At 34.8% G+C, this 19,098-nt stretch overlaps 2 protein-coding genes and 1 long non-coding RNA gene across 3 annotated transcripts; 1 reads left to right on the top strand and 2 right to left on the bottom strand.

The window, feature by feature from the left end:
* The first annotated feature begins 4,030 nt into the window (after positions 1-4,030).
* Positions 4,031-4,465, top strand: LOC142223872 (uncharacterized). Its single transcript, XM_075293711.1, has one exon. It carries the CDS (start codon positions 4,116-4,118, stop codon positions 4,359-4,361), a length of 246 nt encoding a protein of 81 aa, XP_075149826.1. The 5' UTR covers positions 4,031-4,115; the 3' UTR covers positions 4,362-4,465.
* A 12,742-nt stretch (positions 4,466-17,207) lies between these two features.
* LOC142226060 (uncharacterized) lies at positions 17,208-17,803 on the bottom strand. Its single transcript, XM_075295917.1, has one exon. It carries the CDS (start codon positions 17,667-17,669, stop codon positions 17,388-17,390), a length of 282 nt encoding a protein of 93 aa, XP_075152032.1. The 5' UTR covers positions 17,670-17,803; the 3' UTR covers positions 17,208-17,387.
* A 903-nt stretch (positions 17,804-18,706) lies between these two features.
* Positions 18,707-19,098, bottom strand: LOC142226061 (uncharacterized). The gene is made up of 2 exons (XR_012719592.1): positions 18,959-19,098; positions 18,707-18,889 (listed from the first exon to the last, which is right to left on the bottom strand). It is a non-coding gene; the product is annotated as an uncharacterized LOC142226061 (long non-coding RNA).

The raw sequence follows: 19,098 nt of genomic DNA, 5'->3' as shown, positions 1-19,098 counted from the left end.
GAATTCTATAAGCCCAAGACCCCAAATCGGGAGATCGGTCTATATGGGGGATATACCAAAACCTGCACCGATACTCACCATTTTAAGCACATCTCTTTATGGTCCTAAAATACTTTTGGATTTCAAATTTCAACCAAATTAGATAATAACTACGGATTCTAGAAGCCCAAGAAGTAAAATCGGGAAATCGGTCTATATGGGGGCTATATCTAACCATCAACCGATAGTCACCATTTTTGGCACACCTCTTTATAGTACTAAAATACCTCTAGATTTCCAATTTCAGGCGAATTGGATAAAAACTATCGACTATAGAAGCCCTAGAAATATAATCGGGAGATCGGTCTATATGGGGGCTATACCAAAATATGGACCGATACTCACCATTTTAGGCACACCTCTTTGTGGTCATAAAATACCTCTAGATTTCCAATTTCAGGCAAATTGGATAGAAACTAAGGTTTTTATAAGCCCAAGACCCCAAATCGGGAGGTCGGTTTATATGGGGACTATATCAAAACTTGCACCGATATAGCCCATCTTCGAACTTGACCAGCCTGCAAACAAAATACGAGTTTGTGCGAAATTTCAGCACGATTGCTTTATTATTGAAGACTGTAGCGCGATTACAACAGACACAGACATCCAGACAGACAGACAGGCAGACGGACATGGCTATATCGTCTTAGAATTTCTCCCTGATCAAGTGTTACAAACGGAATGACAAACTTGTTATACCCCCGTCACCATTCTATGGTGGTGGGTATAAAATTATGGGAACTATGAAGCGAGAGAAATTTTAATGCAATTATACAAAAGAGCATTTATGATTTATCAGGTGATACGTATATATTCGAGATATAGGGCAATTTTAGTAATATTTACAATTTTTGATACTTAGCAGTGGTGACTTTACAGGGAAATTGGTTAGATCCCGCCAAGATATATGGTCAAATGTGGGTTGTGATATATTATTTGGCCAAGTCGGGCGACTTGAAGCCTTATTTAAAACTCAACCGTTCTGTGGAAATTCTGGCATTACAATATTTAGGATATGACTAAGATATGGGAAAATCATCACAGAATTTTGTGTCAAGTGTGGGAATTTTGGCCTTATTTGTATAAACCGGAAAAACGAATATATGGAGGCTTTATCTAAATCTGAACCAAATTAGATCAAACTTGACACACTTAAATATCATATTAAATATATTCTCTGTGGAAACTATCCAGTCAATTGGAGGAAAATCTCATTGAAAATGGGTCTAAAATATGAAACAGTCTACCCTATTTCCCCAACTCTGGTGTACGTATATATGGGAGCTATATATAATTTGAACCGATTGTGACTAAATTTGAGATGGATAGTTAGAATAATAATTCTGCCATCTCTGCAAAATTTCACGTAAATGGAGTATAACTATAGCCTCCGTGATCATATGAGTGTAAATCGGGCGAAAGATATATATGGGAGCTAAAGGGTGATTTGTTAAGAGCTTGATAACTTTTAAAAAAAAAAAAACGCATAAAATTTGCAAAATCTCATCGGTTCTTTATTTGAAACGTTAGATTGGTCCATGACATTTACTTTTTGAAGATAATTTCATTTAAATGTTGACCGCGGCTGCGTCTTAGGTGGTCCATTCGGAAAGTCCAATTTTGGGCAACTTTTTCGAGCATTTCGGCCGGAATAGCCCGAATTTCTTCGGAAATGTTGTCTTCCAAAGCTGGAATAGTTGCTGGCTTATTTCTGTAGACTTTAGACTTGACGTAGCCCCACAAAAAATAGTCTAAAGGCGTCAAATCGCATGATCTTGGTGGCCAACTTACCGGTCCATTTCTTGAGATGAATTGTTCTCCGAAGTTTTCCCTCAAAATGGCCATAGAATCGCGAGCTGTGTGGCATGTAGCGCCATCTTGTTGAAACCACATGTCAACCAAGTTCAGTTCTTCCATTTTTGGCAACAAAAAGTTTGTTAGCATCGAACGATAGCGATCGCCATTCACCGTAACGTTGCGTCCAACAGCATCTTTGAAAAAATACGGTCCAATGATTCCACCAGCGTACAAACCACACCAAACAGTGCATTTTTCGGGATGCATGGGCAGTTCTTGAACGGCTTCTGGTTGCTCTTCACTCCAAATGCGGCAATTTTGCTTATTTACGTAGCCATTCAACCAGAAATGAGCCTCATCGCTGAACAAAATTTGTCGATAAAAAAGCGGATTTTCTGCCACTGATTTTGGTAATAAAATTCAATGATTTGCAAGCGTTGCTCGTTAGTAAGTCTATTCATGATGAAATGTCAAAGCATACTGAGCATCTTTCTCTTTGACACCATGTCTGAAATCCCACGTGATCTGTCAAATACTAATGCATGAAAATCCTAACCTCAAAAGAATCACCCTTTATATCTAAATCTGAACAGATTTCAACCAAATTTGGCACATTTACCGATACTATTAAACGTACTCATTGTGGAAAATTTGAAGCAATTCTGGGCAAAATCTGGCTTTTGAGGCCATATAAGTCCAAATCAGACGAAAGATATATATGGGAGCTATATCTAAATCTGAACCGATTTTAACCAAATTTGGCACACATAGCGACACCGTTAAACGTACCTCTCGTGCAAAATTTGAAGCAAGTCGGGGCAAAACTCTAGCTTTTGAGGCCATATAAGTGCAAATCGGACGAAAGCTATATATGTGAGCTATATCTAAATCTGAACCGATTTCAATCAAATTTAGCAAGCATTGGTAATTAATTCTACTCTCTGTGCAAAATTTCACGAAAATCGGTAGTAAACTTTGGCCTCTGTTGCCATATGAGTCTAAATCGGACGAAAGATATATATGGGAGCTATATCTAAATCTGAACCGATTTGGCTGATATTTTGCAAGTTTTTCGAGACTCATAAAATATTCGGATGTACAGAATTTGAAGAACATCGGTTGATAAACACGCTAATTATGACCAGATGATATCACAATGGACTGAATAGTCTAAGTGAGCCTGAATCTTAATCGGGCTGCCACTTTAACCTATGACCAGATCGGGGATAAATATATATGACAGCTATATCTAAATATGAACCGATTTTTTCCAAAATCAATAGCGGTCGTCTTTGTTCCCCAAAACGACTCTGTGCCAAATTTGAGGACGATCGGACTTAAACTGCGACCTGTACTTTGCGCACAAAAATACATGAACAGACAGACGGACATCGCTAAATCGACTCAGAATTTAATTCTAAGACGATCGGTACACTAAACGATGGCTCTCAGACTTTTCCTTCTTGGCGTTACATACAAATGCACAAACTTATTATACCCTGTACCACAGTAGTGGTGAAAGGTATAATAATGCTGCAAAAAAGCGTCGTCACAAAATTAGTGAAAAAGTTCTTTTTGGGTCTGGGAGTGGTGCAAAATTGGCGGAGAAGCGATGACTGTAATATGAACTTGTCATAGGACAGATGTCCACCATTTCAACAGACGTTGCACTGAATTTGCATCACTTCTTAAGGTGTCATCCGAATTCAGTGTTTTGAATGTGAATTAAACAACTTTGTGAAATTTTCCTAAATAGATAATGCTTGTCTGATACGTTTGCCCTGAAATATTTTCAAAAATTTTTGATTTTTCTAGAATGGGGGGGCTATAGCCCTCCTAGGAAAATGGTCTAGCTACGCTAATGCTTTTGACAATAATTTTTTATAACCGAAAAGTTCCGTGGTCTTTTCCGAACTGACCACGTTTTTCTTAATAAATGATTCAGATTTCTTAACCATTTCACAGAAATAATAGATTGGAAACAAATTTGTATGAAAAGTCCAAAATTATTCTATCATGGCATGTATATATCAAAACATAAATAATTTTTATCTATTATCTATTGGCTAAAAAAAATGACAAGATAAATTTTTCCTAAGCCATAGCATTACATATTTCACCCAATTTGAGATAGTGAAAAATGAGTAATTATTGATGTACTTAAATTGGAATCATTTCCAGTCGAAATCGCAGTTTGCGTAGAGACCTCGAGGTATTAGAAACCTGTAGTCCCCGTATAACATTTTAATTGATTGCCAGTGTTTTCAAACCCGGTCAGAATGCCTCCACCATGGGAAGAACGCCACCACCATCATCATCACAATCGTCCAATAATCGAAGTGGATATTGTCAATCCTATGGCACGTCCTTATATGCCACCACCACCACCACGGGTAACTACCGAAGTAGTTATAGTACCTCCTCCTCAGCCACGTCCACCACCTCCACAACAAGAGGTTGTTGTCGTGATGCAACAAAACCGACCGCCCGTTAGGGAACACTGGGACAATTCCCCACGATGGTGATTACAGCTGGATGTACGGATAACATTCAATGCTTAATTATATCTCAACTATAAATTCTTTTATTTAAATAAAATAAAATATCAAACTCTGATACGGGAATACAATGCATTTTCTTTAATGTGAAAAAATATTTTTGACAAACAACAATAATTACATTTTTTACATAGACGTAATATAAGGTTCGTAAGTAAGTAACGTAAGGTTCATTCTTCTTTGTAATGTATAAAACCACATGTGTTTTCGCTTTTTCTTTATTTAAGCAAATCCCACACAGGTAAATGTTGGAAGGCATACCTATTGTGACATTTTGAATTATTCTCGGGGAACTATTTTAAAGAAAAATTTATAGAAAGTGTAGCCCATTCTATAGGACAATAAGCCCATTCGTAGTTTACTGACGAGTTCTTACCTTACCTTCGTGTTTGCTTTACATGTTACATATTCAAGATTGAATTTTTTGACGTATGTCAATGACTGTATATATTATGTATGTATTATTCATATTACAATTTAACTAGATTTAAACAGCAATTTGTAGTAGATTTTGAGCCTAATATACTTGGTGATGAGCACAAGGACAAAAAAGACTGGGTGTCATATGTTTGGGTGCAAAAATTATATGTTTGGAACTCAAAATTTTGGCACATTATTTTTAAGTACAAGCCTATAATGTTCATAAACCAGTATAACATGTTTGGGACATTTATGTTAATATGTTAGAACACATTTTATTTGGGACATTACTTTTTTTATATGTCTCTGGATACAAACATATATTAATTTAGAATTTTTTTTTTAACATATGTATGGTTAGAAAAGTCAGAAAACGAGAGAGAATGGAGGAAAGAGATAAGATGGCGACGGAGATAGATAATGAAATACTACAACCAGTGTTGCCAATTTGGTGCTTTTTGATTTCTAAAAAGCACCAAATTGCCTTTTTGGTGCCTTTTCAAAAAAACACCAACTTGGTACTTTCCGGCATTTTCATTTAGTGCTTTTGGTGCTTTTTTTATTTTGAACAGTATTAAGTTTAATTGATACAAAAATTTATTGCCAAATATAGAATTTGATTGTTATGAAGTTGGTATTGATTATTTTTTAATTAATAAATAAAAAATAAAATAAATAAATAAATCCACAAAAGCACGCACAACTGAAATAAGCAATAGACTCCTTCCATATATTAATATTTTGAAAGTTGAAAAACATCACTGATGAAAATGAATTGGACGAAAGCATTAAAACTGATGAAGGTGTATACTTGAATAGCGGTTCATAATGGTGAGTGCTAAGTTTGAGTTTTGCCGCTAAAATGAAAACTATATCAGTAAAAATGGGCATAAAATTATGCATATTTGCTGCAAATTTTATTATAACTTGATGGGGAATAGCTAAAAGCAAATTTTCACAAAGTTTGTAGTCTGGTAGCCGGCACTTCAGAAACCGACTTGTTTAGATAAAGTTCAGCGTATGGCGTGTTTGTGTATTTCAGGCGCATTCAGCAACACAGGAACAAATTCCCTTAATGTTATATTGCATCTATTGTCTTTAGACATTTTGGCCAAACAGTCAGCTGCAACAACGGCTGTGCGGTTGCGCGAACTATCGCTGTGGTCGGAAAAAGGTTACGGTCACAGTTCTGTCCTCAAAATAATGCCAGATGTGCCTAACGTAGTGGATTACACTTTGGCGAGTCCACTTTTCGACAAAAAGTTTGAGACTCTAATCCCCAACAGTGAGGCGTGGTGCACACATACCCCGGGGAATAAAGAATATATAGATTTCTACACTGATGGCTCCAAATTGGATGGACAAGTGGGGTTCGGAGTATATTCTAATGATCTGGAACTTCGAATAGCGAAAAGATTACCTAATCACTGTAGTGTTTTTCAGGCTGAAATATTAGCAATAAGAGAGGTGGCGAATTGGCTGAGAAGTAATGTTCCAAAAAATGTGGGCATTAATATATACTCAGACAGTCAACCTGCAATAAAATCCTTGGACTCTGTGTTCCTCAACTCGAAAACGGCCATCGACTGCCGCAAATCTCTCAATGAGATGGCTGAGCAGTACAATATTCACCTAATATGGGTGCCTGGCCATAGGAACATACCGGGGAACGGCGAAGCGGATGAGTTGGCAAGGCTAGGGACTACCTTACATATTCCAGGGGAACTGGAATTTGTTGGTATGCCCCTAGCTACCTGCAAGCTCATGCTGTGTGAGAAGGCTGTTAGGATGGCAAATGTTCGATGGGAGAATTGCAAGGGTTGTAACGACACCAAGCAAATATGGCCCCATTTCAACTTAAACCGCACACTAGATATGCTAATGTTCTCGAGACGTCAGATATCACTCCTGATATCTGCTAAATATAACGGGTCGCTGCCTGATAGGCGATTTTGCAAAAACTATTGGCGCGAAGTATAATGACTATTGTATGAGCTGTCATGATGCGGAGGAAAAAGAATCAATTAAACACCTCTTGTGTGAGTGTCCTGCATTTTGTGTAAAGCGCAAGCAACTTTTAGGAGCATATAGCTTCAGCGGATCTGGAAAACGTTAAGTTAAGCAGTCTGCTAATATTTTTGGAACAATCTGGTTGGTTCAACAAAGAAAAATAATCAAGAAGGTTCAGCGGTTAAAACTAGAAGTGCCCATATGTAATAGGTACTTTTAGTTAATGTGGTATCACAATGGACTGAATAGTCTAAGTGAGCCTGAATCTTAATCGGGCTGCCACTTTAACCTAACCTAACCTTGTATTCCTTCAAATGATTTATTAAAGGAAAGTAATTATGAAAAAATGACTATTTTAGCGGCTAAACTCGATCTTAATACCCACCTTAAGTTCTTGAAATTCAATTCACAAAAGTTCTATAATACATCTTCGGAAGTTTTATTTTTTGTTTTTTTTTTTTTTTTTTTAGTAGAGCATTTAATTTTCGATTTTGTGGTGGAAGGTGGTATGTTAGAATTTATAATATTTGTTTGGTGCTTTTTGGCCTTGGGGAGTTGGCAACCCTGACTACAACATAACACAGTGAGAGAATCATATGAGAGCAAATGGTGCTCTACTTCACTCAAAAAAAAGTTTACTTGGATCCAAAGATTTTGACCTTCCCTTAAGAATTTTGGTATTGATTCCGAGCCAAAGATGCGGCTTCACTAAAATAAAGGCATTTTTTAGGATCTCCCTGGCTTTAAATCTAGGATCAATAAAATTAAAATTGAATACAGATCTCATTCCTCGAGTTTTCGATTTATGTATAAACAAATTCCAATTCAAAGTAAAAAAGGTACTTCAAAGTAAAAACAGTTTCTTAATGCTAAAAAAAAATTTTAACCAAAGATGCAAATCGTTAAAATAAGTCTTAGCATATATTGGAAGCGTTTTTATTTTAAATTTAAAAATTCAATATATCAGTTGAGTTAAAGACGATTTCTTTAAATTAAAAATGTTTTTCTTTATTTAAAGGAAAATTTGCCTTACTTCAAAGATCCACAACTTTAGCAAAATTTCAAGATTTGTGTCCTAAATTTAATGAAAAAAATTTTGAAGCAAGGATTATAAACTTTCTTTTAATTAAAATGTCAGTTTTATTAAAGAATTTGGTCTTAGCATTGCGTAAATTTTGAGTCCTAAAATTTAAGTTGCATAATCTTCCATATTAGGTCAATATTTTTTTCAGTGTTGAGAGACACATTTTGTTATGGATAAATGTACTTGCATTCATTTTGGTATGAAAAAAGTGACCCCTTCTTTAAGTTAAATTGAACTAACTTTGAAGAAATTTGAACTTCGTATAGCGCCAAAGTCATTTTCATTTGATTGAACGATGCGTTTTTTAGAAATTAGAGGAATGCATTCTATATATATTAATAACCTTTTACTTCAAAATAAGAACTATTTACTTACGTTTTTAAATACAATTTTATTTCTTTATATACACCCAGAAAAAAGTGACCACTTCTTTAAGTTATAGCGCCAAAGACATTTTTATTTGTTTGAACGATGTGATTTTCGTAGAAATCAGGTAGAATGCATTTCATATATTAGTTAACATTTTCCTATATTTATGTACCACTATACTACAGAATGAAAAAATTTAACTGAATTGAATTCATATATGGAACGATTTTATTGAACTTTTTTCATCCATTTGAATAAATCTTAGATATTTGTGGTAAACCTTTTACTTCAAAATTAGAACTGCTTACCTTCGTTTTTAAATACAATTTTATTTATTTATATATTTTTTCTTCAATAAAAGACATGTTTTATTAATATATTAAATATATTTATTAAGAATTGACAGCATCGACTGGCCTTGAAATATTAGTTTATTATTCCACTATTTCCAATTTCCATGTCAAGTTACCAACTGTAAAACTTAATGCTTTTCTTCTTCTTGTCCCTTTCACTTTTAATAAGATGCTGCTTCTAATACATATATATCGCTCGATATATATGTATTAAAAGTTTAGGAAAATTAGAGTAATTTTTACAACTTTTCGACTAAGCAGTGGCGATTTTACAAGGAAATTTTTGGTATTTTGACCATTTTTGTCGAAATCAGAAAAACATATATATGGGAGCTATATCTAAATCTGAACCGATTTCAACCAAATTTGGTACAGACAGTTGGAATGTTAATTCTACTTCCTGTGCAAAATTTCAAGTAAATCGGAGTAAAAGATTGGCCACTGTGGTCATATGAGTGTAAATCGGGCGAAAGATATATATGGGAGCTATATCTAAATCTGAACCGATTTCTTCCAAAATCAATAGGGTTCTATTTCGAGCCAAAACACATACTTGTGCCAAATTTGAAGTCGATTGGACTAAAACTGTGACCTAGACTTTGATCACAAAAATGTGTTCACAGACAGACGGACATGGCTACATCGACTCAGGAGCCCACCCTCAGCATTTTTGCCAAAGACACCATGTGTCTATCTCGTCCGCTTCTGGGTGTTGCAAACATATGCACTAACTTATAATACACAGTGTGGCGCAGGGTATAATTAAATTGAACTAAAATGAAATAGAGAGTTTTTTGAGTATACACGCAAAAAAATAATTCTTTCCTCCCAAACGAAATTTTAGACAAACAAAGTTCGTTTCTCATTTGCTTTTCGTTGAAACGAAGTGTATTTGGAAGAAAAGTATATACTTTTTGTGATAAACGTTTATTCTTTTCCAGGATGTTATAACAATTTCATACAGACTAACTCAAAAAAATTTTTTTCTGGCTAATTGCATTTTCCCTCACATCTTTCTCACTTCCACAAAGTTTTTTTAGTTATTAGCACCTTTTTCTGTAATACAAACAATGTAGAAGAAATTATACGATTTTATAAATTTTTAAAATTTGTTTTTACCTTTCGCCTGGACGGAGAATCGAACCGCGGACCATGCAATTTGTAAGCCAACACGCTATCCACTGAGCTATGTAGCCGTTATTGTATATAGCATAGCTTGCGGCGCCCACGAGCCGATTAAACAAAGTTTATTTAACAGAAAAATACATTTAGTTGGGCACCGTGGAGCAGTGGTTACTACGTCCGACTTGCATGACAAGGGTCGTGGGTTCGATCCCTGCCTCGACCAAAGTTTTTTTTTACATATATTCCAGATATGGTCGGAAGATTCCGAAAAAATGTTCAACATTACATCCTATCATATTAAATTTTTAATAACTTTAAAATGTGTCTTATTAAAGACCTAAAGTCAGAAAAGAAAAGTGTTTGAGATAAATGAAATGGACTGTGTTTTTGGTTCAAAAATAACTTTTTTTATTGAAAAAAATAAAAATTTTGTAACAAACGAATTTTTTTGGTGATAAAAGTGTATACTTTTCGAAGCAATTCAAAAAACTCTAACAAGAGAAAAACGTTTTCGGTACACGTTTTCCAAACGTTTTTTTTTTGCGTGTACGTTTTCTGAAACACATAAAGTAAAGTTTGCAACTTATACCCTCCAGTTTTAATAATTTGCTGTCAAACGGATTTGTCCTCCTTTTACAATTTCAATCCCTACAAATATAAGAACATCATAATCCAACGTTTTTTCACAAGAGCGCCACTAAGTGTTACCTGATAATTGAAGATTCCAAAATGAAGACGATTGAGAGGTTTATTATTCCGCTGGTGTTTTTTTGTTCATGCTTCCTGTATACCAGAGATCCAGAGCGGTCAATTTTCCGGAGAAAAAAGTCGCTCCGCTCCGATCCACGCACAGTGGTTCCAAATCGCTTTTTACACCGAAAAATGTGCCTACCACAAATGTTGATTTTATACCGATCGAATCAGAATCACCTCCTGAGTCGATCTAGCCCTTGGTGTCCGTCCATCAGTCTGTCCATGTATTTGTTGTTCGCAGGATTCCGGTCGCAAATATTAACCGAGTTTTATGAAATTTGGTATATTGCGTTCTTTTTACACAAGGACGAACGCTATTGAATTTGGAATAACTCGGATAAAATTTAGATATAGCTCCCATATATAGGTAGCGCCCGATTTCGATAAATGGGGTCAGATTGCGCTCATTTACTAGTGATCGTGGTCAAATTTGACACCATATAATATAATTTACCATAAGTGTGCAAAATTTCATTCAAATCGGTTCAGATTTAGATATAGCTCCCATATATATTTATCGCCCGATTTTCACAAATTTGGATAAGTCCCTTAATCATCAAGTTTTGAAGCCACCGTGGTGCAATGGTTAGCATGCCCGCCTTGCATACACAAGGTCGTGGGTTCGATTCCTGCTTCGACCTGCTCCCACCTCAGTAATGCTGGTGACATTTCTGAGGGTTTCAAAACTTCTCTAAGTGGTTTCACTGCAATGTGGAACGCCGTTCGGACTCGGCTATAAAAAGGAGGTCCCTTCTCATTGAGCTTAACATGGAATCGGGCAGTACTCAGTGATAAGAGAGAAGTTCACCAATGACGGCTGTTTTTTTTTTTCTTCAATATATTATATACTCGTATTTTATAATATAATGTAGACTGAAACAGATCATGCATGATCGAAACATAAATTGCACAAACACCGAAACTCTACCCCAAGATCACATCAGAAGTCGTAATCGTCTTTCCCGCGCAGAAGTTTCTCCTATAGTACAAAGAAGCCGAAAAGAATCACCACCAGGTTAGGTTAGGTATAGTGGTAGCCCGATATTTCAGGTTCACTTAGACTATTCAGTCCATTTCGATACCACAGTGGTGAATTTCTCTTCTATCACTGAGTGCTACCCGATATTTAGCTCAATGACAAAGGTCCTGGGAATCAGACGGTTGAACCATGTTCTGGCGGTGCCACAGTGGCTCAGCGGTAATTTCCTATCGAGGTAATTGTATCGGAATCTAGAATAAAATGGGCGTTAAATAGCTTTGGACCATTCAAATCCCCTGGACATGATGGAATTACTCCGGCGGAGTTATCCCCTGATTGTCGGCGATATACGACAGCATGTATACTCGAAGGACAGGTCTACTGAGACCGCATTACATGAACTAGTCAGCTTTATTGAAAGCTCACTATCTGTCAATGAATACACAATCGTGGCGGTTCAATAACGTCCATCCAAGCTCGATATCAAATGGACTGACGACTCTGAATGTTGATCCAGGTATACTTAGGCTGTTAGACGAACTTCTAATGAAGAGACTATTTCAGCCACACTAGGAAAAGAAAACATACAAAGGTATGTGAACAGAGGCACTCCCCAAGGAGGAGTTCTATCACCTCTTCTTTGGAATGTTGGTATAAACAACCTCCTGGTTTCCCTAGAAAAAGAAAGGATAAAAGTGGTGGCATACGCAGTCAGGGGAAAATTCCCATCCACAATCAGAGATATTGTACAGAGAGCCCTCCGGATGACTGAGAAATGGGCGAAAGAGAATGGTCTTGGGGTAAATCCTGCAAAGACAGAACTAGTCATGTACTGCAGAGATCGCAAAACTCCCACGGTTAGGCCCATATCCTTCGGGGGTATTGAAATTCCCTTTGGTGAGTGTGCAAAATACTTTGGCGTTATTTTGGACAGTAAGCTGAACTTTAAGCGTAATATTGAAGAAAGGGCGAGAAAAGCCACGGTAGCTTTGTACTCGTGCAAACAGGCAATAGGAAAAAAGTGGTGACTAAAACCAAAAATTGTGCATTGGCTATACACGGCAGTGGTTAGACCTATAATGCAGCAGCAAGTGCTTGTGTATCTCAGGCGCATTCAGAAAGACACAGGCCCCAGGGAATAAACAATATATAGATTTCTACACTGATGGCTTCAAATTGGATGGACAAATGGCTTTCGGAGTACATTCTAAAGATCTGGAACTTAAAATCCTTGGACTCTGTGTTCCTTAACTCGAAAAGGGCCATCGACTGCCGCAAATCTCTCAATGAGATGGCTGAGCAACACAATATTCAGCTAATATGGGTGCCTGGTCATAGGAACATACCAGGGAACTGCGAAGCGGATGTGTTAACAAGGCTACACCCTCAAAAAAAATCGCTTCTTTAACATATGTTCCAAACATATTTTGCAGGAAGCACATATATTATTGGATACTGCCGAAACATTAATATGTTTGTTTTATGTGAACATATTATATGTTTGGAAGCATTTTGAGCCCAAAAATATTATATGTTTGGAAGAATTTTTCCCAAAGACGATTGTGCTCATTGCCTAACATACTCGTAATTTTCACTTCCACAAAATTTTTTAGTTCTTGGCACCTTTTTCTGTAATACAAATAATGCTGAAGAAATTATTCACTTTTATAATTTTTTTCAATTTTACCTTTCGCCTGCACGGAGAATCGAACCGAGGACCATACAGTTTGTAAGCCAACACACTATTCACTGGGCTACGTAGCTGTTATAGTCACCAGTAGATAATTATCGTTATAAGTTACATTTATATAGCATAGATTGCAGCGCCCACGAGCCCATGCAAACATAACATTATTTAACAGAAACATACATTTGTTTGCCACGTGGAGCAGTGAATAGCATGTCTGCCTTGCATGCAAAGGGTCGTGGGTTCAAGCCCTACTTCGACCGAACACTTTTTTTTTTTTTTTTTTAATTTACTCATTTATATTTATACTATATTAAATTTTTAAAATGAAACTTCGAAATGTGGGCTATTAAAGATTTATAGTCAGTAACAGTGCTTGATATAAACGAAATTGACTGATTTTTGGATAAAATATTATTTTTTTATTGCAAAAATAACAATTTTGTAACAAAAACTGTTGGAAGGAATTCAAAAACTCTAAAAAAAGAAGAACGTGGAGTCGAGTATAAACATACATAAATACACGCAAAGAAAAAAAACGTTTGGAAAACGTGTACCGGAAACGTTTTTCTTTTGTTAGAGTTTTTTGAATTGCTTCGAAAATTTTAAACTTTTATCACCAAAAAAATCGTTTATTACAAAATTTTTATTTTTTCAATAAAAAAAGTTATTTTTGAAACAACAACACAGTCCATTTCGTTTATATCAAACACTGTTCTTTTCTGAATTTAGGTCTTTAATAAGACACATTTTACAATTCAAAATTTAATATACTAAAATGTACTGTTGAACATTTTTTCAAAATCTTCCCAACGTATCTGGAATATATGTAAAAAAAAAAAAAACTTTGGTCGAAGCAGGGATCGAACCCACGACCCTTGGCATGCAAGTCGGACGTAGCAACCACTGCTCCACGGTGCCAAACTAAATGTTTGTTTCTGTTAAATAAACTTTGTTTATTCGGTTCGTGGGCGCCGCAAGCTATGCTATATAAATATAACTTATATGGATATTTATCTCTTGATGACCATAACAGGTACATAGCTCTGTGGTTAGTGTGTTGGCTTACAAAGTGCATGGTCCGCGGTTCGATTCTCCGTCCAGGCGAAAGGTAAAAAAAAAATTAAAATTTATAAAATAGTATAATTTCTTCTACATTGTTGGTATTACAGGAAAAGGTGTTAAGAACTAAAAAAGCTCGTGGATGTGAGAAAAATGTGAGGGAAAATGCAATTAGCAAGAAAACAATTTTTTTTTGAGTTTGTCTTTATGAAATTGTTTTTACATCCTGGAAAAGAATAAACGTTTATCACAAAAAGTATATACTTTTCTTCCAAATACACTTCCTTACAGCGAAAAGCAAATGAGAAACGAACTTTGTTTGTCTAAAATTTCGTTTGGGAGGAAAGAATTATTTTTTTGCGTGTAATTTTATAATATAAACATAAATTTATTTAGGCGTGAACAGTTTTTTACTAGCATTTAACATCATCGCTCTAAAATGCCTTTTATTTTTCTTTAATAATTCATTTTAAAGAAAATAAACTTTTTAAATTGTTTTAGCTGCAAAACTCGAACTTCGTGGACTACTTATTAATAAGGAGGAACTAAACTTTGTTTTTATACATTTTACTGTGTAATTTTTCACTATTTCCTCCTTATTTCATTTTACTGTCCCAACTCTAAAAAGAATATAGTGCCCTTTCGTTATTTTTATGAAGACCCCTGATTTCTTTTAACGAAAAATTGTGTCCATAATGCCAAAATGATAAACAAAACACATGTCCACACAAACATAAAATGCTGCTCTCAAGGCGAAAACATAAGCTGTTTGTTTTTCAAATGTCTATTCTCTTGGTTCAGAATGTATATTCTCTTTATTCAAATTAAATAATATTTAGACTTAAACATATCAAATTTTTGGCCTTATCATAAAACAGTTGTCCGAAACAACATACAAGCGGTTTCACAGAAATTGTTCTCTTTTGACTCTTTTGCTGTGTTATATTGATATCTCTCGTCAACTCTCCCGGTTTCCATCTCTATTTCTCTCTATACTCTCTCTGTCGCTTTGAATAAAATATCACAACATATGTATGTTTAGTCGAAATTTGTAAATTTATATATGTTTGTATTCACACATATGATTTTTATGAAACATTCATGCCCCAAACATAATATATTCTAACATATTAACATAGATGTCCCAAACATTTAGTGTTAGTTTAGGAACATTACATGTTTTCACTTAAATATATTATGTTTCGGAACATATTAAAAACATATTTTTCTAACAGTGTAGGGACTACCTTACATACTCCAGGGGAACTAGAATCTGTTGGTATGCCCCTGGCTATCTGCAAGCTCATACTGCGTGAGAATGCTGTTATGATGGCAAATGTTGGATGGGAGATTTACAAGGGTTGTAACGACACCAAGCAAATATGCCCCCATTTAAACTTAAACCGAACACTAGATATGCTAGTGTTCTCGAGACGTCAGATATCACTTCTGATATCTGCTATAACGGGTCGCTGCTTGATAATTTTGCAAAAAATATTGGCGCGAAGTATAATGACTATTGTATGAGCTGTCATGATGCGGAGGAAAAAGAATCAATTAAACATCTCTTGTGTGAGTGTCCTGCATTTTGTGTAAAGCGCAAACAACTTTTATGAGCATATAGCTTCAGATTACTGGCGGATCTGGAAAACGTTAACTTAAGCAGTCTGCTAATGTTTTTGGAACAATCTGGTTGGTTCAACAGAAGAAAATAATCGAGAAGGTTCAGCGGTTAAAACTACAAGTGCCCATATGTAATAGGTTTTTAGTTAATGTGCACTGAAAAAAAAGCATGCCCGGTTCTAAAGATTTTGTCTTTATTTTAAAAATTTTAGTATTGATTCCGAGACAAAGAAGCGGAGAATACAAATAAGGATACTTTAAAGACACAATTCTCTTTTAAATTTAGGTTTTGTGTACTTGCTTCTAGGAAGCAAATTTTAATCTTTCGCTTTCTCAGCTTTTTTTCTTCATATGCTATCAAAGACCTTTAAAAACCAGTTAACGACAACTTTATTTTCCAAATTTAGACTCGACTTCTATTAGAAATTATGCTATGTTTCAAGTAAGAAAGTCTTTAAAATAAAGTGTTAAAAAACATGTCCTATATTTGAACGATTTTTTGCTTTGTAGTCAAGATTCAAAAATACAACAAATTTAAAGACAATTTCATTAATTTTAAAGATTTTTACTGAATTATTAAAGTCAAGTTTACCTTAGCCCAAAAATTTTTCTTTCATGTTATGAAACCCATTTTTAAGTGAAATCGCTTTATTGTAAGGACAATACGACTTCATTGAAAAGTTTATCGACTTTTGGACAAGGGAAAAAATTATATTAGAGAAATGCGTCTTCTATGCTAAGCAAAATTTGCATTCGTATTTTAAAGACATGAAATCTTTGACCTCATGACAATATTTTTTTCAGTGTGGTATCACAATGGACAGAATAGTCCAAGTGAGCGTGAGACTTAATCGGGCTGCCACTTTAACCTAACCTAAGGTCCTCCTTTTTATAGCCAAGTTCGAACGGCGTTTCCACATTTCGGTGAAACCACTTAGAGAACCTATGAAACTCAGATATATTTCCAGCATTAAGGTAAATTCTTTAAAATTAATGAAATCGTCTTAAAATTTATTGAATTTTTTATTTTCACTACAAAGATAAAAAGCGTTCATAAATAGGAGATGTTTTTCAACATTTTATTTTATAGAAGTTTTAACCTGAAACGTAGCATAATTTCTACGTAAAGTCGAGTTTAAATTTGAAAATTTAAGTTTTCGTTAACACAGGATATAAAGAATACAGCAGAAATTTAAATGAGAATTCTTCCTTTAAATATCCTTACTTCAATTTTTCGTTTCTTTGGCTCGGAATCAACACCAAAATCTTTAGTGTGAAAATAAAATCTTCTTTCAGTGTGTCTTAAATAAATGTGTGCCATCGTTGAACATTATGAACACTTATCACATTCTAGTTTCTTCAAATATACCAAAACAGTCTTTTTATTGATTAAATATACAAAAGATTAACATTTACAATAATTGGATTCAATAATTTGCTTCCATTCGAATTGAATAACTGCGTCATTATTAAATATTGACTGCAGCATTATTTAAGCAATTGTCTCATCGGAAAGCTCATTTCAGCTTTACCATCTTGGATAGGGTGGGTTATTATATCCATTGTTATAGCCGTTGTTATAGTATCCCCCATTGTTATTGTAGTATTGACCAGGAACTGCTGGTGGTACATATGTGGCAGCTGGAGTTACGACTACCACCTCAGCTCTAGGAGGCGGTGGGGGAGGTGGAGGATAGTATGGACGATTCCAGCCGGGAACAATATCAATTTCGATACCTGGGCGATGATGGTGATGATGATGGCGATGGCGATATGGATCTTCATATCCGTAAGGTGGTGGTGGTGGCATATCGATAGGGAAAGACTAGTGGGCCAATATATACTCAGTTATTTGTCTAATTTGGAAAGGCCCAAGGTAGTGTCTTCGTAAAATACCCAAAACAAACTGTGCCTTAAAATATTTTATTGACCCTAAAACTCAAACAAGAATTTTGATTTTGATAAAATAAAATAAAAGACAAAAACAAATTATCTTCTAACTGATGATAAATAAAGGTGTTTGTGATTATTGTGTCCATAGAAAAACATTCATAAATTGGAATTTGTTCAACCAACACCCCTCCCTCTCCATTGGTAATCGATCACATATGCTTTCCTTAGATAAATGTTGATAAGCGGCAAATCATTCAACATGTGATTCAACGAAAAACAAACATTCCCTTTATTTATAAATTTTGCATTGTGATAAGGAAGCACTAAAATTACAGAAGATAAAGGTGTTTTGCTTTCCTATCTTAATGCTTCATTTTTAATATTCTGCGAAATTAAAAATAATATGTGAATCAAAGGTTGAAATCTATTGAAACGAAGACTGAGGTTGAACTATCTGAGGTATATTTGGGGGTTCACATAGAGTGATTCATCCATCAGTTTTGTGCTACGTCATAATCGATTAAAATCATGGAAAATTGAATGAACAACCACGAGAAAGGAAGACACGCTTTTCTAAAAAATATAAAAATGAAACACTCACACGCAGAGAAGAAACATGATTGTCACAATCATATTCGAAGAGCAAAATAATATGATAGGAGCTATTTATGCGGCGACCATGTAACATTTTAACCTGCAATCATGTTGGCTCAGTGAACATGGTTCTAAAAAGAATATAATTGTCCTCATTTAAAATGTTATTATATTGATAAAAATAATTTTGTTTTTAAATGAAAAGAAAATGGTCACGATTTAAAATGTTATGGTATTCATTAAAAATGTTTTTCTTCTACTTAAAAGAACATGGTCACAACCTAAAATGTTTTCATCTTTATGAAAAACCTTTTTTCATCGCCGAAAAAAGGACGCCATTTAAGAAAAGAAAACACAAAATTAACTTTATTTGTTTGTTTTTATTTATTTATAAATTAATTCATTGTTTATTTGCATTTATAATGCCGTTCAAGTAAACATCATATATTTTTACACACTCTATTTTATTTCAATTTCAACAATAAGTAATTGTTCCATATTTACATCGTGCCCATCAAATGTACAAACGCAGACATCATGAAACTGCAAATAAAAATAAATTATACCATATGCAAAATGCAGAACAAAAACCATGTAAATTTTTTTCATTACACTTTTCTTTTTTGTGTTCACATAAAACCACGTGCCTCTCTTCTAAATTAACACAAAACACAGTAATTCCGTATTCTTCGTCCATTCCAAGCAACAATCAACACGCGACTGACACGCAAAATGAAAATCGTGTGTACCTG

This window comes from Haematobia irritans, chromosome 2 (assembly GCF_050003625.1).
Source record: "Haematobia irritans isolate KBUSLIRL chromosome 2, ASM5000362v1, whole genome shotgun sequence".
Classification (NCBI taxonomy): Eukaryota; Metazoa; Arthropoda; class Insecta; order Diptera; family Muscidae; genus Haematobia; species Haematobia irritans.
The sequence above is the reverse complement of the archived record's forward strand: the minus strand, read 5'-3'. Positions and strand labels throughout refer to the sequence as shown.

Bases quoted from the DNA above. Each gene is read 5' to 3' on its own strand.
- LOC142226060 (XM_075295917.1), bottom strand. From the start codon at position 17,669: ATGCCACCACCACCACCTTACGGATATGAAGATCCATATCGCCATCGC.
- LOC142223872 (XM_075293711.1), top strand. From the start codon at position 4,116: ATGCCTCCACCATGGGAAGAACGCCACCACCATCATCATCACAATCGT.